Raw genomic sequence first — 24,438 nt, 5'->3', positions numbered from 1 at the left:
GCTGATTGGATTTGAATCTTACCTAGAGCAGGTACTAGCTAGACTTGCTCGCACCACCCACCCTTCCACCACCTGCCCAGCTGCTTCTGAAAAGTAGGGAACATAACGAACTAGTCCCGTATTGTTCCATGTGTCGAGAGTACATGCAACCCGACTACTGATAGGAATCGTTATGGTCCCGGCGTATAGTATGCTAGATGACGCTACTGTATCGGCAGAAAGCCCGTCTATGAATCGATTAGCGGCCGTCAATCAGCGGGGCGTGTCAGTGCAAGAGTGCCCAGCGGGTGCGAAGCGAGCAGCAGAATGAGGAGGATCATGTTGACACGATATCGCTTGTATCATAACGTGACTGACGGTCCTCTCTCAAAATGCCTCAATTCACACCCATGGAACTCAAGCTACGCATCAAACGCATCCCCAACCACAACGATCTCGGCGTCGGCTTCACCACCAAGGAGCGCAGGAACGTAGACACACCGCCCTACGTCGAACTACAACCGCGCCGAACGCTGTCCGAATTTATGGAATCTTCAGGGGCTTCTTCGTCATCCACAGCGGCCGCGGCGGCCACACCTGATGCCGCCGCCGCCCCTCCTAAAGCCGCTGCTGCCCCCCATCCTTCGCTTCCGCCCATTACTTCATTGTCGACGGCGCCCATCAAAGCCCAGCTCGCAGTGCTGGACACACTCTTCGAGCCGTCTACCGAACTCCACACCCTCGTCCTCCCGACCTTGCGACCAAAACGTGCGACTGCTGCCACCGGTGCTGCCGACGATGGTAGCCCCACTGCAAAATCAGGGCCAGAGTCGCCCTTTGCCTCGTACAAGGCGTTAATACGGCACGTCGGCTCGTTGATGACCTCGCTCTCTTCTCAGTCGTCGTCGTCGTCATCGCCATCGAGCAGTCTCGGCTCGCAGCAACAACAAAAGAAGCTGCACGGCATCTTGGGCTCGCACCCGCGGCTCGGGGCCAGGAAGGTCGAGTCGGCCCAGTCGCAAGCCGAGCAGGCGCAGCTGAACCAAGGGGGCGCCGAGGAGGCCGAAAAGCTGAAGGCGCTGAACGACGAGTACGAGCAGAGGTTCCCCGGCCTGCGTTACGTCGTGTTCGTCAACGGGCGGAGCCGGCCCGTCGTCATGGAGGACATGCGCAGAAGGATAGACCGAGGCGACCCCAAGGAAGAGGAACAGGAGGCTATCCGGGCCATGGTGGATATTGCGATAGATCGAGCAAAGAAACTTGGCGCAGCCCACTGATTGCCCAGCTGACGCGGGAAAAGAACGAACAGTCCCGAGGTTTGTAGGCTTGAGGTCTTGGTCTATTTATGACCTTTGATGGCTTTTCTAGGGCACCTCGCGTGGTGATATGCTATGCTCGCCCAGTAGAGGATAGTCTACGACAAGTCTTCTGAGATAATTCGGAGCCCAGGATGAACACAACACCAGAGACATGCGCTGCATGTTGCTAGAGGGTTTCTCGGAAATCATTCCAAGGCAGCTGACGGCTTTAATACACCAAAAGGTTGGGGGTGGTACAGGCCTTCAAGAAAAGAGCAGTCATGGTTATGAGAAGACCTGGGCGGAGGGTTCACAAGTGCCACCAGGTACAACAAACAGCGCAGTTGCGTGTTTGTTGCTCCGTTCGTTCCAGGGCGGGGCCTGTCAAGAAGGCGTATCTTATTAAACGTGAAGAAGTATATTGACCTATACACAACTTTGCACTCGGCGGCATCGATCTATACACATGTTTGCGCGGCCGCACCCTAACATCAATGGCGGTGTTGTGGTACATAAAGGTGTTGAATAAGGAAACACTCAACTAACAAAATCCAATGTAAATATCGGGTTGATAATTTCCATCGCGCTCACGATGCGAATCCTTGGCGGATTATATGCATGCCCACCTGATGTGGAATGTCCCGCCTTGTGATTCATGTTTCAAGGTAGCCACGGAAAACACCCAACATGCTGAGATTTCTTCCCGTTATCAAGATGTGTAGCTAAGCCCAGGGGATGCCATCAAGTTCGTCCAAATATTCTTCATAGAAGTGTTCTTCTTCGTCATCTTTTACTCCATCGCCAGGTGACTTGGCAGCACTGCCCCCGAACAAGGCCCCAAAGTCAGTATAGACATCGTCCATATCGTCGTCGCTGAGATCAGCATACCGATAGTCGTCCTCAATGACTGGAAAAGCGGATGTATCCTCGGTCTCTTCGTGGTGGAGGGGCGTCATGATGCTTGTGGTGAGTGTCTGTGCTGCTGCTGGGTAGGACTGCTGCTGTTGTGATAGAGTTACAGAGGTGTAGTGAGTAGCAACGCCGCCATAAGTTGCAACAGCTCTTTCAGGCTCATCCTTCGCTGCCGTAGCGCCGCCAGCAGGGTTGCCAGTCGTATGCGGCCGCCACACGCGCGGTAGGGACATGCCAGCGGCGCTGCCTCGCCCCGGAAACATAGCCCCAGTGGAAGTAGTCACCAGCTGCAGGCCGTGGCCCATGACGCTCATATCCGACATGCGCCACATCCGGTCATGACCTCGGTTCACAGCGGCCTGTCTCACGTTCAGCCGCACGCGATTCAAAATTGCCGCCTTCCGCACCATGGCGGTCTGGTGGCCTGCTTTCTTGGGGCCCATAGCCGCAAATTTGAGAAATCGCGAGAGAACGGGCGTGTCTTCTCCAGTTTCCCTATTCAGGATATGTGTCGCGGGCAGGGAGTAGGGCTGCGAAAGGCGCGAGGTGATAAGTCGGTGCCGCAACCGCCTCTTCTTGCATGGGAGGTGGCCGGTGTCCGGGCCATCTACGTCGTGCGAAGCCCTGTTTCGTTTAGAAATACCCGGGGCCACATTGTTGCTTCGTTTGGAATCTTGTCCACTCTTTGATCCGGTGCCCAAATTCTTGCCTCTAGACGTACTCAGAGCGGTGGTTGACGTCTTGTCAAAGCGGCTGCGATCTCGTTGTGGAGATGACCTCACACTTGCCGCGCCCGATTTTGTCGAAGCAAGGTCCAGTCGGCGCCGCCCATCCATCACCGAAGGCGTGCTTCCAGAATCCACCATCTGCAATGTAGAGAGGACGGGTCCATCTGGCATGGTATGGGTGAAGGAGCCTTTATCCCCATCAATAGTTGTTTCATGTAACTCGGTGTCTGGCAAAGACGATTGGGCCGAGATACTGATTCCGAACAACTGCAATGTCGGGAGTACAGCAGTTTCAGCCAGTTTCTCGCCATCTATTGTAAGGCTGGCCCATGGCTCAGTCGGTTCAGGCAGGTTATGTCGACAACACAGCTCGACTGCCGCCATTGTACTCCCGAACCTGCCAAAGACGCCGAAAATAAAACAGGTGGACGTCGGAGCTTTCGGTTACCTGGTGGCTAGTAAGAGTCCTCTGTTTCCAGCCCAATGCTACCCGGCCTTACTACCTTTTACCAGCGCTCGCGCGCGAGAGCAGGAGCTGCCACAGCTGAGTGAGATCGAAGGCTACGTTGGCATGTTTGCTGAGCTTCCTTCGCTTTACGCTGTGCACAGTCCCTCGATATTGTGTAGACCAAGAAAGGCGAAATATGAAGCATGTAGATATGTGTGGTGAGATTCGTAGTGATACTTCGGCGTTTTCCAATTCTCTATCCAGTGTGAACCGCAAATAGCCGGGGAGGGATGATTGGTGATAGGTAGAGCGAGCTTCTGAAATGAAGCCGGGTGCCTGGCAGCCTAAGTATACTCTTGGAGCCGAGAAGGGCAAAGGTGGCCCAGAAACCCAAGGATGTGGCGATGGCCAGGGATAATGAGGTCTTTCGCTGTCTGTAAAGCAAAGCATGCAAGAGCAATGCGGTGATGGGCGCAACTGATGTGTGCCGGGTGAGTGCGCTTGTTTTATTGCGAAAGGGACATGGCGGAAGACCCGATTAGGCGTAGTGACAGAGACAACCGAGAAAAACGATCGAGGAGTGACGCAGGGAGGGTGTGATCCTTTAGTAAACACCTACTGGCAGGTGGAAATACAATTTGGGATAGATGACCACCAAGCCACGTATACCCATTGTCTCTCGTGGTCGGTGAAGGAGTGCGACTGGGAACGAATAGAAAACCATTACTGCTTCCTCTCCCCCGACTGGAAGAAGCTTCATGCGTATAAGCTTCGATCATGCACGGGGTATGTATGTACACATACATATATGCAAATACATGTATGGGCACCGGCCGCCCGCCCGGGGCATGGATAGCTGTGTGAGGATGTATCTTCCCAGTGTGTGGGCTGCTCTCAAATCTCACGCCATATTATTTAATAGCCTGTTAAGCCAATACAATGAGTATATATATATATATATACATCTCTCGCTACTACTCTCACTTTCGCGGTCACATCTCCAATGTAGCTATGCAAAGTACTCATTGCGCTACTATGGAAATTATACGCATAAGGATGGCCAAAAAGCGTAATGTAAACCACCGGAGATCCGACAGATGGACAGGCGGTACATACATACATACAAGATACATAAGACAATCTCGAAGTAGCAGGAGTAGGCATACATATCCTTGTCCGTTTCACCGTCAAGTTCCAATGCAAGGGAACCTTTTGTTTTTTGTTCTGCGAGACTGGGGGAAGTTGGTTGGCTCCTGGGATCAACCCAGGCCCCTCATTTCAGCACCCCGGATTTGTTTCTCGTTTCCCCAGACCTCCAAGCAGCCAAGCTGCTGCTGCCAGGAAACGCAAGATCGGCAAACATGTGGCTCAGCTGCATCCGTCTATTCATCACCCCTTTACTATGAAACCGCTGTCCAACACCACCGACCAAGTGGACGTTGCGAATCAGCTATCGGGCTGGACACCAGATATCTACACGCCCATTGGGCATGACTTGTTCACCGCGAGCCCTCCATCGGCTTACGTGTAGACATGTCTCCCTGCAATGAATGGGAAGCCTAGTTACATGTGCATGTCCGATTGATGCTAACAGCTACCGCGAAAGTTAGGCTCAGTTGGCAAGGGTACCTCGCTCCTCTATGCCTTAGCCAATGGCTGCGGTTCTGGCAGTCACGCGGACTGCAGAAAAGGAAGATGACCACAGGCCATCACGAGACTAGCCAGGCCATGTCTGGGGCATGGACACCTTGGCTCTTATGGTACGCTTCCAATTGGTACCTCTGTAGGCTAGCAAGATGTGCGAATGCCATGCCTTTTCCATGGCAATCTTGGTGTTGAATGAAAGGGTGCTGATCTGTCAGAGGAGCAAAGGGCACTGCAGATGGGTATCTTGACACACTACTATGTGTAATATGGACGAAGTCTTGTCCACGTCTAATGAAGACAGCAAACAATGGTCGAAGGGTATATTTGGCACTGCTCGGTATTTGCAGCAACCCACCAGAGGTCTTTGGGCTCTTATTGTCTCACTGCCGCCAGGCCAAGCTCTTTAATATATGGTGTATCACAGCAAGTCGTTGCTTTTTCTGCACACGAAACGGGCAGTTGAATCTATTTCGTAACAAAATCACGACCTGTGCATGGGATGTGCGTGCAGATTTTTCCAAGGCCACCAAATGCCTCGAGACAACTTTACAAAGTGACGAGACGCGTATCACCAAAGCTTGTCCATTGTTGGTGACCAACGCGAAGTAGCACCCATTCTGCAACAAGATTATATGTATCTGCCAAGAGAATCCTCCTATGATCGACTGTGTGGACTAGAACCCGGGTCCGGTTGGGCCGCAATATGAGTGAGCTGAACAGTCAGACTCCTATTCCATGACCCTTTAAGAACCGGGACCCTGGTGCCTGGTGGTTACCAACGAGAGCAGCTTACCTGGTCCAGCAATAGCAGACAGACATTATAGCTACAATCTATTGAATTCATATGGCAGAGAGCCAATGCCTCATAGTGTGGATTTGCAAGAGGAGAAAGGTTGAGGGCGTCTTCTCCGGTCAGATTGCTTACAGAATTCAACGCTGCCCAGCCCCGCCACAGCGCCTGTCGGTACCTTATTTGCCCTGCCAGCTCAAGCAGTAGTGACGACAGCGGGGTAATCCATCAATTCTACGAAGTTTCATAGGAGTCGGAGAAAACATCCAGAAAACAGCACCTTACTTAACCTGAATCAATAATATTGAATTACTCGAAGTGCACGACTCAACTGCATTCCTTCCTACCCGTAAATTACTTCTTACCCATAAAATACTTGCTGCACAGAGACAACCATCCGGCTGAGGCAAGGCAGCTACTATGCAGCTGGTTGGCGCAAAATCTTCCCAGCGTCTCAATGACGTCGGCGAAGGCAGTGTGTCGCTGCTGCCTGTAGAGCCCGAAGACATGTGGCATGCCAACAATCTAATATCGCCCGAGGATGTCATCAAGGCCCATGCCGTCCGCAAGGTCACCACAGAGTCCAAGACTGGAAGCACCCACTCCGAGCGCGTCCACACCGACCTCACCATTCGAGTCACATCGACTTTTTTCGACACAGCCGCGTCCCAGCTGCACGTTAGCGGCACTGTCATCGTTGAGAACAGCTTCGTCAACATTGGCCAGTACCATACCCTCGACCTTGAGTTGAGCCGCCCTTTTACGATATGGAAAAAGAACGGCTGGGACTCTGTCGCAACAGAGACATTGAAAGAGTCGCTTAAGCAGGACAAGGAGGGGACAGTTGCGGCCGTGGTGATGCAAGAGGGTACTGCCAACATATGCCTCATAACCGAGTATCGCACCATTCTAAAACAGCGTGTGGAGACCATGATACCCAAGAAGCGCGCGGCCAGCTCAGATCAGACTTCGGGAATGCGCCGCTTCTTCGACAAGACCCTGACGACACTTATGCGGAGCATCGATTTCGGCTCCCCTCGCCCGCTGCTGCTGGCCAGTCCAGGGTTCGTAGCGGGAGATTTCAAGAGATATATATCAGAACAGGCGACGAAGAAGGCCGACAAGGCCATGATGGCCATGGCCAAGGAGGCGACAGTGGTACATTCGTCGTCGGGGCATCTACACAGTTTGAACGAGATTCTCAAGAGCCCCGAGGTTTTAGCTACGATGAAAGACATGAAGTTCTCCAAGGAGACGCGGTACATGGACGAGCTCTCTGCGCGCCTCCGCAAGGACGACGGGCGTGCATGGTACGGAGCCTCGACGGTTGTAAAAGCCGTCAACGAGGGGGCCGTTGGGAGGGGCGGAGGCGTGTTGATGATCAATAACTCTCTCTTCCGAAGTCTAGACCTAGACACCCGGAAAAAGTACGTTGCCCTGGTTGACAGGGTGCGAGATGATGGCGGCGAGGCTAGAATCCTAAGTAGCGATCACGAAAGTGGCCAAAGGCTAGACGCGCTAGGTGGCATTGCCGCGATTCTGACATATCCAATGCTCGGTCTGGACGATGATGAAGACGAGGACGAGGGAGATGGTCAGAATGGGGTGATAGAAGAAGACTTGATAATATAAAGTAGGCAGCGCGATAGGGGCGCGCAGTCTATTGCACGTGGCCGTTGACCAGCGTCTTATCCCCAATTCGTATACTAGTGCTTCCAAAACTTGAAGTTCACCAATTCATCCTACCATGTCCGCGCACATGTAGCTTTCCATATGCAGTTAGGCGCAAAGAACGGTTGCGAGCAAGTGCTAGTGACTCAAGTGTCCATGTACATATAAGAAGGACGCAGATGCTAAAGCGAGATTGTGGGCTATTAATATGCAGATCAAGAATCAATACGCATGTTAATCGCACGTACTCCGTACAGCGTTGCCCACTTCACCAATTTGAGTTGCAGCGCAGAAGATCTGGCAGCCACTGGAGTCTGCATGCCCAGGTTGGAACCAGGTCGGAAGTGGCATGCAACCCTGTCGTTAAACTGAATGACGTATTGACCGGTTAACCTTAAGCAAACGGACGTCATGGGTTGTATCGACGATAGAGGCGAGTTGAAACCCAGCGCCCAGACTCATTCATGGTCCATACACGATATCTCTGGCATCCCGAATACGCAGTCCGCCATCTGCCATCCTGCTGGCTGTGCAATGTATAGGTAGCCTTCGTCTCTTCCGTTTCTCCAATCGATACACCTTTGTCCCTCCAGTTCTGCAAAGTATTAATAGAGTCTGTCGCCCCCTAGAGCCCCCACCGTTTCTGGCGCCAGTTTTCTTTTCCTTTCAACCATTCGGGACGTTTTCTGTCCCGATTCGATGCATTAAGGCAATCTTAGGCACGCGCTTGCTGCAATTTATGGAGAGTCTGCACATGATGCGCCGCCATCCTTCCACGATCCACCCAACCACCCTCGGATAGAACGACCTTAGGTCGGACGATATCCCAATCCGCGGTTGCCGAGGCCACATCAGCTAGCACAGGCGGGAGAAAAAAAGCACGTACATTCAAGTCAGCAAGGACGACACCAACTAATTGACTACCTGGGAACGAGAATGGAAAATGTCCAGCTCGACTCCAGCTGTCAAAGTCTCGAGCGGCACCCGCCCTCATGACGACAGCCCGCGCATGCTGTCTGATGAAAGTGGCGCCAGTCGCGCGACCAGCAAACCTGACGCCGCCGGTTCTGCCACCAACGACACGCCCAATCCTCAAGATGTCTCCTCCAACGCCCATCAAGGTAGGCGACTCTACGTTCTAGGGTTTCCCTGGCATGCTAGCATCACATATCCGTATACTCTTAGTGTCTTGTCACCCCCCCGCACCGTCTTGGATCAGCTTGGCCTGATGCGCATTCCGGCCTTTGTTGCGGGATGCGCTTCCTTGCCAGCGATTACAACCCTCTCACGCATACTCGGCACACCGCCCCGCGGGACGTAGCAGGCTATGGGCGACGATGATCTGCGTGGGATGATATTTGAACTAACAGACCCACTCCAATAGGCAACAACAATCATATCTCCTCGTCCGTCGCGGGCAGAAAGGGAACCACGAAGCTATCGCGGAAGGACACCCTCGTCAAGGATGGCAAAGACAATACGCCCAAGAACGGAGCCGCCCTTATTACACCGTCACCTCCTGCCATTGACCCATTATCACACGTTAGTTAGCTTCCTGCCGTCCGGCTTCAGCCGGTAAGCACGACCATTAGGGGCTGCCCGGAAGCTAATCTTTCGCGGCGTATAGCATATATTCGTAAGAACAAACACGGATCGAACCATACCCTCGCACCTGCGCTCTTCGGGAAGACCTGACAGTCCCGCCGCTACCAATGAAGGGCTCCCTCGCCCCAGCTCCGATCTCGCAACGAAGCAGCTCACAGCGACCACGCTCGAGCCTCCCAAGGAGAAAAAGAAGGGCAACTTCCTGAGCCGGCTGAGCATGATTGGCAACAAGAAGAAGGACGACGATTACAACGACGATGCCTCAGAAGTCAGCGAGCGAAGAACCGAAGGCGCCAATGCCGTCGTCTTCTCTTCTGCAGTTGAGGCCGGTGGTTACATACCGCACCACAAAGAGCCCCCTCGCTACATTCGGGTCCGGTCTCACAACAAGAAGCTGAAGGAATTCAACCGCATGTTCCTTGCGCAGGAGCTGGTAGGGACTCGACCCCTGCCTGACGGCAGCGATAAATCGATCGAGGAGACTTCGTGCAAAATCAACCATGCGCTTGGTTCGAAAAACGCCACTGCGGGTGGACCTGTCTGGGCGGTCGAGTTCAGCAAGGATGGCAAATACCTCGCGACAGCTGGCAAGGATCGCATCGTTCGTATCTGGGCCGTCATGTCGTCGCCAGAAGATAGGAAAGTTTATGACGAGTACGAAATAGCCCAAGGATCCTACGGCGAGCGACTGAGTGCACCAGTATTCCATCCCAACCCCGTGCGCGAACTCGTTGGCCACACCGGCGAGATCCTAGCTCTCAGCTGGAGCAAGAACAACTTCCTGTTGTCGTCTTCCATGGACAAGACCGTACGTTTGTGGCACATGAGCCGACAGGAGTGCCTGTGCACATTCAAACACAAGGACTTTGTGACGTCTATCGCTTTTCATCCCCGAGACGATCGTTTCTTTCTGGCCGGTTCCCTCGACTCGGTGCTCCGGCTCTGGAGCATCCCGGACAAAGCTGTTGCATACTCGAGCCAGCTGGCCGATCTTATCACGGCCGTCGCTTTCTCTCCAGACGGGAAGACGTGTATTGCGGGGTGTCTGAACGGGCTATGCACTTTCTACGAGACGGAAGGCTTAAAGTTCCAGACACAAATCCACGTCCGCTCATCCAGGGGCAAGAACGCGAAGGGCAGCAAGATCACGGGTATACAGGCGATGGCCTTTCCGCCAAACGACCCGAATGGCGAAGTGAAAGTGCTTATCACGTCGAACGACTCGCGCATTCGAATATATGGGCTGCACGACAAGCTCCTTGACCTCAAATTCAAGGGCCATGAAAACACTTGCAACCAGATACGCGCGAGCTTCAGCGACGACGGTAATTACATTATTTGTGGCAGCGAGGACCGCAAATCCTTCATCTGGTCGACGGCCACAACTCATTCGACCAATAAGGAGAAGCGACCCTACGAATACTTCGAGGCCCATCCGACCGTTGTGACGCAGGCGATATTCGTCCCGACTGCAACAAGACAGCTTCTTCAATCCTCTCATGACCCTGTCTTCACTCTGTGCAACCCGCCCCCTGTAACTCTGCTTAGTATGGAAGAGTCAACAACCGCCAGCCAGAGCGGGAACACGCGAGACCAAGAACCAGCTGAAGTACCTGGGGCCCGGGAGCCTGAGCAGACACCTGCCTTTGTTGCCCGGTCCAAGCATCACTGCGGCAATATTATCGTAACGGCTGACCAAGATGGCATGATCAAGGTGTTCCGACAGGATTGCGCCTTCGTCAAGCGCCGCCACGATAACTGGGAGACGGGCTCTTCATTCTCGCGGAAGCTCGGAAGAGAGGGGGTGCTGGGGCGTTCAGGAAGCATTGTGACCCGAACAAGCGCTAGCAGTGTTCGCGATCCGCACTCGCGGCGGGGGTCCGTCAGCAAGCCGGCCTCTGGACTGGGGACACAAATGAGTCCCGACAACATAAACTCGTGGCGGCAAAACATTGAAGGTACCGCCAGTCGTCCCAACTCCATTGTTATATCGACGCCTACTCGCAGCGAACGGTCTATTAGCCCTGCCAAAGCCCGAACTCCCGTCACATCGAGTGCGGCAACACTTGCCTCGGAGGCTCGGCGGCAGCCCTATGCGAAAGCGTCGCCAAATGCAGCGCAGCCGACAAGCCCTACAGCCAGTATCAGGACGGTGGATCGACGGGAGCCGTTGAATAGCCCTTCTCTGCCCCCCACCCCAAGTTTCTCATTCCGTAGCATGGATGATGATGAGGACGAGCTTCGGCTCGACCCAGCAGGTGCGAGTTATAGCTTCTGGAACCTCAACCGCTGGCGCAACTTTGGTGGTACTATCAGGGGTGGCAGTAACAGCGGACCCAGCTCGGGTTCGCTGCAAAAGGGACACAACCGTGCGCAGAGTGAGGTACCTGAAGCCGCTGCCGCTTTGATGGAGCCTATCGCCATACCCGACAGCGAACGTCGGAAGAGCTTAGGGTCGCACGCCTTAGCGGGCACAGGGACGGGGACACCTCGTTCATCTAACGAGTCGGCGAGGCCTAGTAGAGAAAACGCCAGGTCTAGTAGAGAAATGCCACATCGCCGCAAGAGCATGCCTCTCAGCAGTGGCATTGCGTCTATTCAAGCTGCAGAGGCTGGGCGTTTGACGCCACCAAACCCGAGCCGTCCCCGGCGCTCTCAGTCAGGAACTCGTAGCCGCTTGAGCTCCGAGGTTTCCAGCGAGTGCGCGAGCGAGGAGAGCGAGGACATGCAGTGTTCCAAATGCGGCGGCCATGAATTCAAGGCCAAGAAGGTTGGCGGGCGACAAAGGCTGCTCTGCGCTGCTTGCGGCCGGATGGCGGATGCTTAGATGGCTTTTGGCATGTTCCATCTCTCCTCGCAAACATAGGCCAAAAGTAAGAACCTGGCCGACAGCATGGTTGAATTGATTGTTTTGGTGGAGGTGGTGCTTTGATCTGAATTGGTGGTATTTGGCCACGGCGTTGGGGATAACGAGGAGGTTGGGTTGAGACTGTCGGACTGTTTCTCTTTTTTTATTTTTACAGCGTGATTCATAAGATACCATTTGCCTTGAAATACGACGCGATATATCATATCATCAATCTTTTGCAGCCGTGCATGCTTTGCCTGCCATGATAATCCTAGGAATAAAGTTGGGATCACATGACGCAAACTTCCACTGATCACAGGTTCGACTAGCCTGTTGAAAATCGGCGGAGATGAGACCATAATTATATCACGCTGTCATTTTGCTTTTCTCGATAGGTTGCTTTCGTCTACATTATTTATGGTATCCGTATACCCAAGCTGAAGCTGATAATAGTTATACCGCTTTCAGTGGCTGGGGTAACAGAGCTACTACTAGTTGCAGCTGCGGGGAACAGCCCTCCTTGCAGCCAAAACTCCATATTTATCATCAACGCTTTCTTGCTCATATGCAAGAAGCATCAACAACACATTACGAACTGTCTATTCCTTGATAACGTGCCTCAAGTTGTCGAGGACACACATACTAAACCCGCGCACAGGTATCCCGTGCGTATTATTGTGAATATCAAGATGGCGGACGACAATAAGGTCACGACCGTCAACAGCGCCACCGAGTTCGACGCCCTCCTCGGCGCCAACACGTACGCTGTCATCGACTTCCACGCGACGTGGTGCGGCCCTTGCAAGGCCATGGCGCCCCTGTTCGAGCAGCATGCGGCTCAACACGCCACCTCGGGACGCATTGCCTTCGCCAAGGTGGACATTGACGCCGTGCCCGACGTCGCGGCCCGCTACCGAATCACCACCATCCCCACCTTCTTGTTCGTCAAGGACGGCGACGCCTACGAGGACGTCCGCACGGCGAGCCCGCCCAAGCTCAAGGCCGCCGTCGAGGACGTGGTCAAGGAGCTTGCGAAGGAGGAGACGGCCGGTGCCGGTGCAGTTGCGGGTATTGGTGACGATAACCAGGTGGCGGCGGCGCTCAAGGATGAGGACTGGTGAATGTACTAAGCATGCTTTGAACTGCACCAACATATTCATGTTCCAACCACTGTATTAGAAGCATCACTGACCACCCCCGCTTGCTTTCAAATCTCACGTCATATGAGCATCTCACCCAGGAATTATTAGACGTGCCTGCTACCTGCCATCCTGTGGCCATTGATTTGTATACGATCATCGACGGCCACTAAGCTTCTTTCCGTTCAACCGAGATAGACCCGGGGGTACTCTGTCGAGTGGAGTGTTGCACTGCTCCTATTCACTGTGAAGCGTTCATACAATGGGGTCGCATATCAGTTGCATACGGTGCGTTGTCTTCGGCACAGTCTCCGCAAGACACAGCTGCAATTGTAAAACCCAACGATTAACGGGACGAACAAACAACCAGACCAAGAAACTGGCCACGATATGGTTGGTTGGAACGAGCAAGGATTTGATCAATCCACTGATGGTGATCAAGAATTTGATCAACCCACTGATGATGACAGCTGGTTGGTCCAAACAGTCAACAGTTTGATCAATCCCTGCGTGACTATTGGCTTATTTGATCACGGGTTTGATCAAGACTGAGATGCACATATATGCAGGCAGAGTGGGTGCCGCCACAGCAAAGAGGGGCTGGGATGCTGCCCAGGTAGATGCTACGAAGCGTCCAACACAGCCCAGCCCTCCATCACCTGTATACCAGTTGATCATGGACGTGATCAATTGTACGTGTATTAGGCCAGTAGTAGGTAGTCTTCAGAGATCGAGCAATAGACCACCCGGCATTTTGGGCGTCGTCCCACGGTCGTCCGCGCTTTGTGCTTTGTGGTCATAAGTAGAACAATACATGGAAACAAACAGACAGACAAACGTCTCCTATGATCACTCCACAACGTTCTGACCTTGGCTGCTTCTGTTCGAGGTGTTGATAGCATTCCAAGGTCAAACAGGCGGTGCATACATACGACAAAGGCAGTAGAAATCTAGATCACGGTTTCAATTTTTTATAATTTCTCCATCAAGTACCTGTGTGGTGCCCCTTATGCATTCCCCGAAGCGATACAAAGCGGAGCAATACTGGTTTTGTGTGAGTACCTGTCCACCAAGAAATGACTGTGCAATTTTTTGAGGTTTTATCCAAGCAAGGCACCGTCTAACAGACTTTGATTTGTTAAAAACCAACAGTGCAACTGTGGGCAAGGACCCATGGGGATCAAACAGGACAGCTGTTGCGACTGTTCGGAATACAAATGTGAAAAGTGCCTTGTCGAGAACCACAGAGCGAAAACCCAGAGTGATCCAAGGAAGAAACCGAGGGCCCGGAAAAAGGGGGAGAAGGCGCACTTTAAAAGCAAGCCAGCAAGGGGGCAGATGCGGCTCTGCAAGCCCAAGCCCGTCTTGGGCCCAACAACAACCTTGACCAAAGCCATGAGGCTCTGTACGTACCCTCCTCCCAGTTGCATACACAATTATGGAGCCTCATCTGATGATCACGACAGCACTGGCAGTTGTCCAATCTCATCCAATGATACCCCAAGCGACCACCAAGATACACGGGAGGCTTCGGGCATGCCAACTGAGGCTCTGCCCATTACACGCAACAAACTGCATGGAACGGGGCATACCTTGTGCCTCTCTGGCACGGCCACAACCACTCCTTCAGATACCGATGGGTCTTACGAAAGCCCCTCTCTTGATTATGTCGCGGGACTTGAGGCTCTGCTGGCGACTGAGCCTACACATCCAACATCGAACTGGGGTATGAACCATGTGTATGCGCCATCAAGCCTTGATGAAGACCTCAGCTTTTGGTTCCCAGGCAATGCAGCTTATTGGGACGATTGGTACAAGCCGCAAAGTCATTCCGCTTCGGACCACGCCACTCAAGTCACTCAGAGTCCACCTTCTTTCTCTGTTTCCTCCTCTTTCTCTTCTTCTTCTTCTTCTTCTTCTTCTTCGGCGTCTTCCGCTTTCGCTGGTTATGACACACCAGACTCAGCAGCGTTTTCCAACAAACCCACCATCAATGAATTTCAAGGCAGCCCATCAGAATTCGATAACAATATCAGCTACGGTGTGGCATCGAGTTTCTCTGCAATTAACCCTCGTATGGCCAGTACTTTCGATTTGATGCGAATCGGTGACGAACCCTCCATGTTGGCGACCCGTCCCCAGGAGCAGTCAAGTATAAATCAGTCTAACATCATGGACTACTTCATAGACCATGATATTTACTCAAAGACTACCTCGGTGGAAAGCGAGCCAGGTCCCGGTCTCCTCAATGGCCTAACAGCATTATCACATAGTCAAGCCACCGGGACGAAACTCAAGCAACCCACCCGAAAACCGTCAGAGAAAAGCGTGAACCGAAAGAGAAAACATACCTCCAATGTATCAAACACCTCTCAGACTAGCCCGTCGACACCAGCCCAGAATCATGATCCCATGCTCACGGTGAACCCGCAAGCGGTTGAGCATGTTTCTGACATAACTGCGACCAAAACACTGCTAGCGTGCCACTTCTATAAAATGAATCCAAAGCAACATTCCGGCTGTGCGGACAAGACATTCCAGTCCATAAGCTCGCTTGGTCAGCATTTACGGAACGCGCATAGCCCAAAGGGCCGCGACCACACTTGCAACGCCTGTTTCCAATCTTATAAGTCCGAGGCTGTCCTACATGCGCACACAGACTCGGGATATTGTCGGCCAACTGGCGGCGTATCCGCCGGCGACCTGCCCAGTGGATCCCATAGGCACGACACGCCGGCGAGCAAGTGGTATACGGTCTGGGACCAACTATTCCCTAGGCTCGGCCGGCCTCATTCGCCGTACGCTGGCAATCACCACGAGATCGATCAGTTTGTGCAGTCCTTTTTGCGGACCATGCAGGAAGACATGCCGGAGCTGACACCACAGAACCGAAAAAGAATTGCTACCTTGCTAAAAGGCCGGGCGACGCGTTGGCGAACCGAGCAGGGAGAGCCACTGGATCATAGCTTATGCTGACTCGTCCGCTTGTGGCGAAAAGCGACAAAACATCCATTGCGGTTCAGCCGAGGCCTAATCGTCATTTCTAAGCAACCGATCTGCTGGTGTTGAAATGGATATGGAGGATAAAAGAAACAGCAAGGCAGTAGCCGTATCGTCATAATGATGGGCAATGAGTTGAGTTGAACGGGGATACTTCAGTTTCATCTTTGGGGGGTTGGTTCAAGTTAATGGAGGAAACAAGCGCCCAAGGGATACTCCTTGGCTTGTTTTGAACGGAAATAACACTTGGTCATCATCAGAACATGTCTCATTCATGTGGTATCCTAACAAGAAGAAGAAAAGCTTTTCTCCCGTGGTCCGTGGGAGGGATCTATATATTTGTTTTGCCTCCGTGTGTCATAACCCCGTCCATGCTTCTGGCATTGCTGGTTTATTTCACGGCAACGCCATAGACGATGGGAATCGGCCGGAACACACTGAACTCGCTACCCGTAGCCACCAGGGTACCAGGGATCTGGGGATGCCAATGCACCTCCTTGGCATGTTCGACAATGTGCTCGAAGAGCAGCTGAGGCGGCATGTCCTTCACCCCAGCCGTGTCCTTGCTCTCTTCGTCGTCTATCTCGACCGACAGATCCCACAATGTGACCTTGTTGTCACCCGCGGCTACGACAACCATGCTATCATCGGTCGGGTGCCACTCGATGCTGGTAACCTGGTCCTTGTGGTAGTTGAAGCTGGCAATCGGCGCCGGCTTCTCGTCTCCGCCCTTCCATTGGCGGAGATCCCAGACACTCCAGACACCGTTGTCATCTCCCGTAGCCAACAGGTGTGTTGTCAGACGAGACCAGGACATGACGTTGACATCGACGCTGCTGACTTGGACAGTGATGGCGGGCTTGCGGCTCTTGGACCGGGTGTCCCATACACGGACAGTGCCGTCGCTGGATGCGGAAGCAAACACCGAGGCCTCCTGCGGACTCCATTGAATCTCCTCAACACTGCTTGTGTGTCCCTGGAACGGCCGGGTATCCGTTACCCAGCCGCCACCTTCGGTGCGTGTCGTCATGTATATCATACCATCGTTGTCGCCGGTGAGCAGTTTGCCACCGGGAACCAGCGGTGACCAGTCCAAAGCATAACCCTCAGACTTATGCGCGCGGATTGTAGACACGGGCTTGTTCTGTTGCGGGGTAATGATGGTGCCTGGGTTGTCAAAAGAGGCCAGGTGTGGCGTGATGTCGTGGATAAAGACTTGGGCCGACTCGGTCATGGTGGCGACGAAAGTTTGGCCAGGCACAGAAGGGTCTTGGGAGGGGATCTGGTGGACGCGCGTCCGGTTTGTCGTCGAAGTAAGCGGGATTGACTTGGATTCGAGGATAGGGTCAGCCTGCTCGTCATTGTCGTCGTCGTCCGAGTCCGAGTCGTTGTCGTCGGTGCGCTCCATCCTGCTCAGGCCGCTGAACTTCATTACCATCAGTTGGTTCTCCTTGTCCTTGCTGGCCTCGGCCTGGGTACCGGCGACCGCATACATGGTAGCCGGGTAGGCCTTCTCCCTCTTGTCGCCCAGACCGTCGCGGATGATGTCGAAGGATAGGCAGGGCCACGGGGTGCTCAGGTTGTGCAGTAGTTCGTAGGTTCCTAAATCAGGCGCCAAGTGCTGGCCCTCCTCGAGCTTGTTGCGACCAACAATGAATGTGCCATTGTCTACTTCCATCCCGCTAGCTAAAGTGTCGACAAGTTCAGGTTAGAATTTGGGTTTTCTGGAAGTAAAGGGGTAGCTCTCATTTGTCGCAAACTAACCTGCAGCTTCTTCGGCTTCGCGCTCGGCATCTGGTCTTCCGTCGACGCCGGCCTCCAGGATCTCGTCCTCGCTTTCGAACTCGTCCTCGAATTCGTCCTCGAATTCGCCCATGTCCTTGTTGTCGTCAATGTCCATGGGCTCAGGGCGGTCGCCTCCCTTCAAAGGGGCACCGCCGCCCTCGGCGTCTGCGGAACGCTTAGACATGTCTCCTATGGCTTGAAAGGCAGCAGAAAGTGTCGCGATGTTCTCAATGGGGCTGTTGTTAGAACTGACGTTGGATTGTTCTCTTGTCCCCAATTCTGGTGCAAATGTTGGCGGGGTCGCGGCAAGCTCTCGATTTTTTTTCAGTCCAACAATTTTCTGCCAGTTCGAGACCCCGCGGCCTGTGGCTGAGACTCAAATTTCCATGGGAATTGGCGGGCGGTGAGTGAGTTGCGGTCCCACAGAGCCATTGCCCGGTGAAGCAAATGCGCCACTCGACGTTCCAGAACTATTCCGGTTTGACCACACAAATGCATCTATTGCTGCGGCTCATCAGCTGTACATAAGCCCAAAGAGATTCATGGTTCACTGCAGGTGCCTATGTGCAGTGCAGACAGATATGTGCGCGAGGGTACACACTGACTGACCTGTACTTTGGCTGATGAAACGCGTCACCGGCTTCTCCACGTGTTGAGCACCTGCCAAAACCCCCCTGAAACACGTAACGATCAATCATCCAACTGTGACGACACTCCAGCTGCCAGCCGACTGACTGTTCTATGAGCATCTGTATTTACTGATCCGCCATACCAAACCAGCCTCTCTTCTCTCTCCCTCTTTTCAATTGCTCTGAATACATCGTCATCTCGATCAGCCATTTAAACCTCTACGTTCGGGCTCGTCGTTCATTAACATGGGCTCCATCATCCAATTCGCCCTGGTGACCGAGGCCGTCTTCAACGTGCTTGGGGCGCTTCTCTTCATTGTCTTTCCACAATCATGCCTCTCGCATGCCGTCTCGTCATCGTCACCGATTCCTGGCTGTGCTGCTCTTCTGTGCCAAGTATTTGGCGCCATAGTGCTGTCTCTGTCTGTGCCTCTGTTGCTGTGTGTTCCCGAATCGAACGCGGTGTATGAGAAGCGTCGTATCGTCTACAAAACCATGGCTGCTGGCGAAATTGCTTGTAAGTGGCCTACGCGACTGGCGAACAGCATATGCCAGAGCAGCTTTGGCTAATTCCAATTCAACAGTCATCATTCTCTTCTTGCGGGCTTCACAAGACTACGTGGAAACTGGATTCACTCCCGAATTCCTCACCAAAAGTGTCATGGCCTTTGCGCCGGCCTTGGCTTGGCATTCGTATGCTGTCTTCATCAATCCCGCCATCATGCGAACCGCCGGGGTCGCCGCATCTCGTATTGACACCAAGAAAGTCCAGTAAAGATTTCATCTGAGGCCGCCGGCCTAAGATATGGGTGTGTAGATGGTTCACAGGGGTGAAGGATTTTCACAGCGCTGAAGTAGCCGACCTGTTGTGACACGTGTTGCTCGCAGCAAGACTGCCAGCTACGTTGGTGGGCAGGGGTTGTCGAAACCTGGTCAATACTCGCGTGACGACGGCTCAACACACTGCTGCATCGTGTCTTCTGTTGGCCTCGGACTGCGTCCTGCTGGATCAAGTATATGGCACCCATCTAGTAGCTGCGTATTGCGGCTGTAACGTTGGGCGAGTTACTCTTGGTTGATCCGCCAGTACGTGGAGCATGGGGCTGGAAGAAGTGGTTCCAACATTTCGATATGGGTACGGAACCAAGGTTGGTTCTCAGCTCGCTGGCTCGTAGTCTTCGTTGGCACCTTTCAGCCACAGTCGGGTCATATTATCACACCGTCATTACTACCTTGTCCTCGAGATAGCTCGCTTCGGGAAATATCTATTCTTAGACCTTCGTTCAGCTCACGCGGCATCTTCGTCCTAACCGCATACATCGCAATCGGGTTGGTATCAGCAAACAACGATTTTTGGATGCAAGCTATCACCTGTTGTGGTAATTCGTCAGCTGCAACCTGCTCTTATTGGTCCCGTCTCTTTGGTTGTGATATCGCCCATTCGCTGCTGCGCTCTTCGGCTAATGCCTCCTTGCGGGAAGCCAAGACCGGGCCCTCCATATAGCGGCCCTCAACCAAGCGAAAGCAGCCTCGAGCATAGTAGACGCCTGGAACACCTTAACAAGGTACATTGCTGTCTCTAAGTGATTGCAATTCACCCATGCTCCTGCGATGTCTCTTCGCAAAGAGGCACTAGAACGACCACCAACTTGCCAGATCAGTTCATCCCAATGTGGTAATTGGTGGCGGTCCTGCACACTCAAATGGCTGATATGGCTCGCATCAGGCGTAAGCGCGGGAGCCGTCCTTACTTTCTTAGCGTCAATAGTCTCGATGGCGTCGACACATTTGCTTAGACGATACATACAGGGTGTGTGATGGATGTGACCCAGGAGCCAGCTCCTTGTTTTTCACGGCCCTATGTCTTGCTTTCCGAGCCCATTGATACGCCGTCTGACTATAAGATAGGGGACTAGCCACCTGTTCTACCTCCCCTCGAGGCTCTCATGACCCAGCAAACATCGGAAGATAGCCCCGGCGCAACATACATACCACGACAATGCTCCTCTCACTGGTGTTGTCTGCCGTGACTGTGTCTGGTGCGGCAACGTTGGCAGCGCGAGCCGACGCAGGGGACACCGCATGCACTACCATCACCTCCAGCTTGGGTGATGCCCAAGTGGCAATTAGTCCATTGAACGCTTCCTATATCGAAAGCAGGCATGACTATTGGAACGCTCGCCAGAGCAAGTACCATCCGTCTTGCGTAGTCTACCCGAAGTCATCCCAAGATGTGTCAGTGGCCATCCGGGCCATTCGGGCGAGCGGCAGTCGCTTTGCCATCAAGGCCGGCGGGCACAGCCCTAACAACTTCTTCTCGTCTGTGGACCGGGGTGTGCTCATTGACTTCAAATCAATGACGGCGAAAGCGTACGACTCATCTACAACGCTGGCGACCTACGAACCAGGAAGCAACTGGGGCCAGCTGTATTCGTTCTACCAACAGTATGGCCGCACGGTGATGGGAGGTCGATTGAGCGGCGTTGGTACCGGCCTCGCTTTAGGGGGTGGGCTAAGCTATCTTGCGCCGCAATACGGCATGGCGTGCGACTCGTTTAAGGAGCTTGAGGTGGTTCTGCCGAACGGAACCATAACCACAGCCTCCGCCACATCCAATTCCGACCTTTTCTTTGGTCTCCGGGGCGGCGGCGGCAACGCCTTCGGGATCGTAACGAGGTATACCGTCCAGAGCCAACCGATAGGCAAATTCTATGCAGGAACTCTCGTCTACGTCCTCGACCACTCCGAGGCCGTCCTCGAGGCCGTCCGCGACTTCATCTCGTACAATACAGACCCCAAGGCCAGCGTCATGGCGACGTACGAAACGCTAACGACGCCAGACGTGCTGCTGAACCTTGACGAGGTCATCGTCGTGTTCCTCGTGTACGATGGCGCAGACCCGGGCACGGCGTTCCGCAACTTCACGCAGATCCCCCGTCTCCTCGACACGAGCAAGCCCAACACAACCTACACCGAGGTCGCCGACATGCCGATCCCGTACACGGCGGAGCTCAGCCGCGCTGACAACGTCTTCCGTATCGGCGCGCACCAGATCGAGGGCGAGGGCGGCCGCCAGCGGCCCCGTGAGTTGTACGAGCGCTACGCCGCCTGGGCCGACACCCACAAGGGGCTCTACGTGTACGTGGCGATCAACTTCTACCCCGTCGCGCGTAGCATGACGGACGCGAGCCGTGCCCGCGGCGGCAACGCCATGCAGATGCCCGACGGGCCCTGGTTCTGGGTCAACTACATCCTGGCGACGCCGCCGGGCCTTCTCCCGGACGTCTACGATAAGATCCAGGCCAGCTTCCGCGCCATGGTCGAGGCCACGCCCAGCGCGCCGGAGTTGCCGCTGTTTCTCAACGAGGCGGCGGTGGACCAGCGGCCGCTGGCGACGTTTCCTACGTACCGCCGACTGCAGCAGATCAAGAGGCAGTACGACCCGGATGGGTTCTTCGCCTACAAAACAGGCGGCTGGACATTTGACTGAACACACCACGTTGTGGCAAGCAGGGCAAAACTCGTCGGCAGATAGGATAGCAGCGACCAAGCTTGTTCCCATCTTGTTTCTGTTTGGCTGTCTTAGATCGTACATAGCGTACTCGGTAGTCGCGACCTCTGAATCAAGCATTCTTAGGAAACTTGGTCCGCACTCGCATGCATGATAGTATACAATACCTACCTAGGTACTTCTGTCTATGTCAGTGTTCCATCTTTTTAGCAGTCCACCATGCCACCTCTCTTTTCTCGTTGGGCCGTTCCCTCCTAGGAACGGAGGATGCAGCTTCCGTGTTTCTTTCTCAGGCATAGACTGAGCCGACTGTGCTCGTAGCTCCCCCATTCCGGGCCATCTCGTCCACCAAGCAAAGCAAGCCGCCGGGATCTTTGATTCCCAGAACGCGCAACTCCGTCTTTTTTCTGGCGCAAGTGGGCCCTCGTACTCCAACACATTCACTGGTGTGTACCATGGTACGTCCACGGCCTAGTTGTCAATAGTCAACGAAGCACTCGTGTTACCGGGTTGTTGTATAGTCTCCGGGGTGCCCCCAGGGACTTGGGAACGGCCAACTGTAGCGTGGTCTCATGATTCGACTACACACACATCTTCGTCACTTTTGTCCACCAACCAGCTTCATCGTGACATTCGGCATGGGCAACTCGCTGCGGGGGTTGCCCGTCTGTCCTCTGCTTCTCTGTATATAACAACAGCTTGCCTCCCAAGACACGACAACGCTAATCCACCGATTCCACGCCACCACCCTCCTCGCCGCTCTAGACTGTGAAATTTGTCACAATGCATCTCAACGCAGCACTAGCAGCAGCTTTGTTTGCCATCGCCCCGGGTGTCTCGGCACAGCTCAACCAGTTGGCCCAGGCCGCGGGCAAGAAGTATTTCGGGTCGGCCGTGGACAACTCGGAGCTCTCGGACCAGCAGCTGCTCAAGTTCTTGACCAACAAGAGCGAGTTTGGCCAGATCACGCCAGGCAACGGCCAGAAGTGGCAGTATACCGAGCCCACCCGCGGTCAGTTTAGTTACGGCTCCGGCGACCAGATCACCGACTTCGCCAAGAAGAACGGGCAGTTGCTGCGCTGCCACACGCTGGTGTGGCATTCGCAACTTCCCGGTTGGGGTTCGTTTAGTCCTTTCGTTTTGTGTACTTGGCTGTTGTGATCCTTGTTGGTATACTTACTACTGCCACAGTCAGCAACGGTCAATGGAGTCGGGATACTCTGACTTCGGTTATCAACACACATATTGCGAACGAGGTCGGGCACTACAAGGGCCAGTGCTATGCATGGGATGTAGTAAATGGTAAGTCATTACCATGCCCTGCAGATGCTACTTACTATATTTTTGGTTTTGGCAATTGACTGACTTTTGTAGTACGTTGACCTGACCTGATCGTATATTCTGTCTCCGGGGCTGGTTCCAAGATCTAGTTGCCACTTCCTCAGATTGAGATATCTCAGGCTGCACTTGACTTGTATATCACAAAGACAAACTAACACGAAATGTTTCTCACATTAGGAAGCCCTCAATGAAGACGGCAGCTACCGCCAAAGTGTGTTCTCCGACGTGCTTGGTGACACTTTCTTTGCTATCGCTTTCGACGCAGCAGCGAAGGCCGACCCGGACGCCAAACTTTACTACAACGGTAAGCGCCCGTCTCTTGGCCTAGACGACGTAGCTTGAGAGAAACCTCGCCGGGATCCAGTGATACTGACTATGGTGGTATGTTCCAGACTACAACTTGGAGACGTTGGGTGCCAAACAACAGGGCGCTACACGAATCGTGAAGTTGGTCAAGAGCGCCGGGAAGAAAATCGATGGCGTCGGTATGCAGGCACATCTGATTGTCGGTCAGTCCCCTTCGCGAAGCACTTTGAAGAGCGTGATGCAGTCATACGTCGATGCCGGCGCCACCGAGGTCGCGTTTACGGAGCTGGATATTCGCTTCTCTAGCCTGCCGTCAACAAGCCAAGGGCTGCAGCAGCAAGCCAAGGACTACGGCGCTGTGACTTCTGCATGCCTAGATCTCAAGGAGTGCGTGGGTATCACCACCTGGGGGTTCACCGACGCACATAGCTGGATTCCAGGCACCTTCCCCGGCACGGGTGATGCGCTGCTTTTCGACAAGAACTACAATAAGAAGCCCGCCTACTCCGCCGTCAGCAGCATCCTCGCCGCAGCTGGCACAGCCGCCCCGGCACCGGGTACCACCACTCTGCAAACAAGCACGGTAGCGTCGACATCAGCACCCGCGGCAACGACAACGGCTGCCGGGTGCGCGGTCGCCATGTATGGGCAGTGCGGTGGCCAGGGGTATAACGGCTGCACGGTGTGTGCGGGTGGCGCCACGTGCAAGGTCACGAATGACTGGTATTCACAGTGCCTCTAATGGGTGCAATGAGAAACCGAAACAAAGGCATTAAAGCCGATGCCTAATTGCAAGCATGT

General features: G+C 53.8%; 10 protein-coding genes across 10 annotated transcripts; 8 read left to right on the top strand and 2 right to left on the bottom strand.

Moving 5' to 3' along the window:
- Window positions 1-371: 371 nt before the first annotated feature.
- Window positions 372-1,256, top strand: PG998_007463 (uncharacterized protein; the record flags this gene model as incomplete). The annotated part of the gene is made up of 1 exon (XM_066874279.1): window positions 372-1,256. The coding sequence occupies one exon, from the start codon at window positions 372-374 to the stop codon at window positions 1,254-1,256; it is 885 nt and encodes a 294-aa protein (XP_066730224.1).
- A 743-nt stretch (window positions 1,257-1,999) lies between these two features.
- On the bottom strand, window positions 2,000-3,088 carry PG998_007462 (uncharacterized protein; the record flags this gene model as incomplete). The annotated part of the gene is made up of 1 exon (XM_066874278.1): window positions 2,000-3,088. The coding sequence occupies one exon, from the start codon at window positions 3,086-3,088 to the stop codon at window positions 2,000-2,002; it is 1,089 nt and encodes a 362-aa protein (XP_066730223.1).
- Window positions 3,089-6,222: 3,134 nt separating this feature from the next.
- Window positions 6,223-7,434, top strand: PG998_007461 (uncharacterized protein; the record flags this gene model as incomplete). Its single annotated transcript, XM_066874277.1, has 1 exon — window positions 6,223-7,434. The coding sequence occupies one exon, from the start codon at window positions 6,223-6,225 to the stop codon at window positions 7,432-7,434; it is 1,212 nt and encodes a 403-aa protein (XP_066730222.1).
- A 982-nt stretch (window positions 7,435-8,416) lies between these two features.
- Window positions 8,417-11,905, top strand: PG998_007460 (WD repeat-containing protein; the record flags this gene model as incomplete). The annotated part of the gene is made up of 3 exons (XM_066874276.1): window positions 8,417-8,594; window positions 8,858-9,015; window positions 9,101-11,905. 3 exons carry the CDS (start codon window positions 8,417-8,419, stop codon window positions 11,903-11,905), a joined length of 3,141 nt encoding a protein of 1,046 aa, XP_066730221.1.
- Window positions 11,906-12,615: 710 nt separating this feature from the next.
- On the top strand, window positions 12,616-13,047 carry PG998_007459 (uncharacterized protein; the record flags this gene model as incomplete). The annotated part of the gene is made up of 1 exon (XM_066874275.1): window positions 12,616-13,047. The coding sequence occupies one exon, from the start codon at window positions 12,616-12,618 to the stop codon at window positions 13,045-13,047; it is 432 nt and encodes a 143-aa protein (XP_066730220.1).
- Window positions 13,048-14,460: 1,413 nt separating this feature from the next.
- On the top strand, window positions 14,461-16,041 carry PG998_007458 (uncharacterized protein; the record flags this gene model as incomplete). The annotated part of the gene is made up of 1 exon (XM_066874274.1): window positions 14,461-16,041. The coding sequence occupies one exon, from the start codon at window positions 14,461-14,463 to the stop codon at window positions 16,039-16,041; it is 1,581 nt and encodes a 526-aa protein (XP_066730219.1).
- A 415-nt stretch (window positions 16,042-16,456) lies between these two features.
- PG998_007457 (uncharacterized protein) lies at window positions 16,457-18,034 on the bottom strand (the record flags this gene model as incomplete). The annotated part of the gene is made up of 2 exons (XM_066874273.1): window positions 16,457-17,751; window positions 17,830-18,034. The coding sequence occupies 2 exons, from the start codon at window positions 18,032-18,034 to the stop codon at window positions 16,457-16,459; spliced, it is 1,500 nt and encodes a 499-aa protein (XP_066730218.1).
- Window positions 18,035-18,725: 691 nt separating this feature from the next.
- PG998_007456 (uncharacterized protein) lies at window positions 18,726-19,254 on the top strand (the record flags this gene model as incomplete). The annotated part of the gene is made up of 2 exons (XM_066874272.1): window positions 18,726-18,996; window positions 19,064-19,254. The coding sequence occupies 2 exons, from the start codon at window positions 18,726-18,728 to the stop codon at window positions 19,252-19,254; spliced, it is 462 nt and encodes a 153-aa protein (XP_066730217.1).
- A 1,224-nt stretch (window positions 19,255-20,478) lies between these two features.
- On the top strand, window positions 20,479-21,969 carry PG998_007455 (uncharacterized protein; the record flags this gene model as incomplete). The annotated part of the gene is made up of 1 exon (XM_066874271.1): window positions 20,479-21,969. The coding sequence occupies one exon, from the start codon at window positions 20,479-20,481 to the stop codon at window positions 21,967-21,969; it is 1,491 nt and encodes a 496-aa protein (XP_066730216.1).
- A 786-nt stretch (window positions 21,970-22,755) lies between these two features.
- On the top strand, window positions 22,756-24,379 carry PG998_007454 (uncharacterized protein; the record flags this gene model as incomplete). Its single annotated transcript, XM_066874270.1, has 4 exons — window positions 22,756-23,110; window positions 23,182-23,292; window positions 23,513-23,635; window positions 23,724-24,379. Coding segments are annotated over 4 exons (1,245 nt in total), but the record flags the coding sequence as incomplete, so codon positions are not given.
- Window positions 24,380-24,438: the final 59 nt, after the last annotated feature.

The sequence above is a fragment of the Apiospora kogelbergensis genome (assembly GCF_038363985.1).
Source record: "Apiospora kogelbergensis strain CBS 113332 chromosome Unknown utg000005l_segment0_segment0, whole genome shotgun sequence".
Taxonomy (NCBI): Eukaryota; Fungi; Ascomycota; class Sordariomycetes; order Amphisphaeriales; family Apiosporaceae; genus Apiospora; species Apiospora kogelbergensis.
This window is presented reverse-complemented; position numbering and strand designations above follow the sequence as displayed.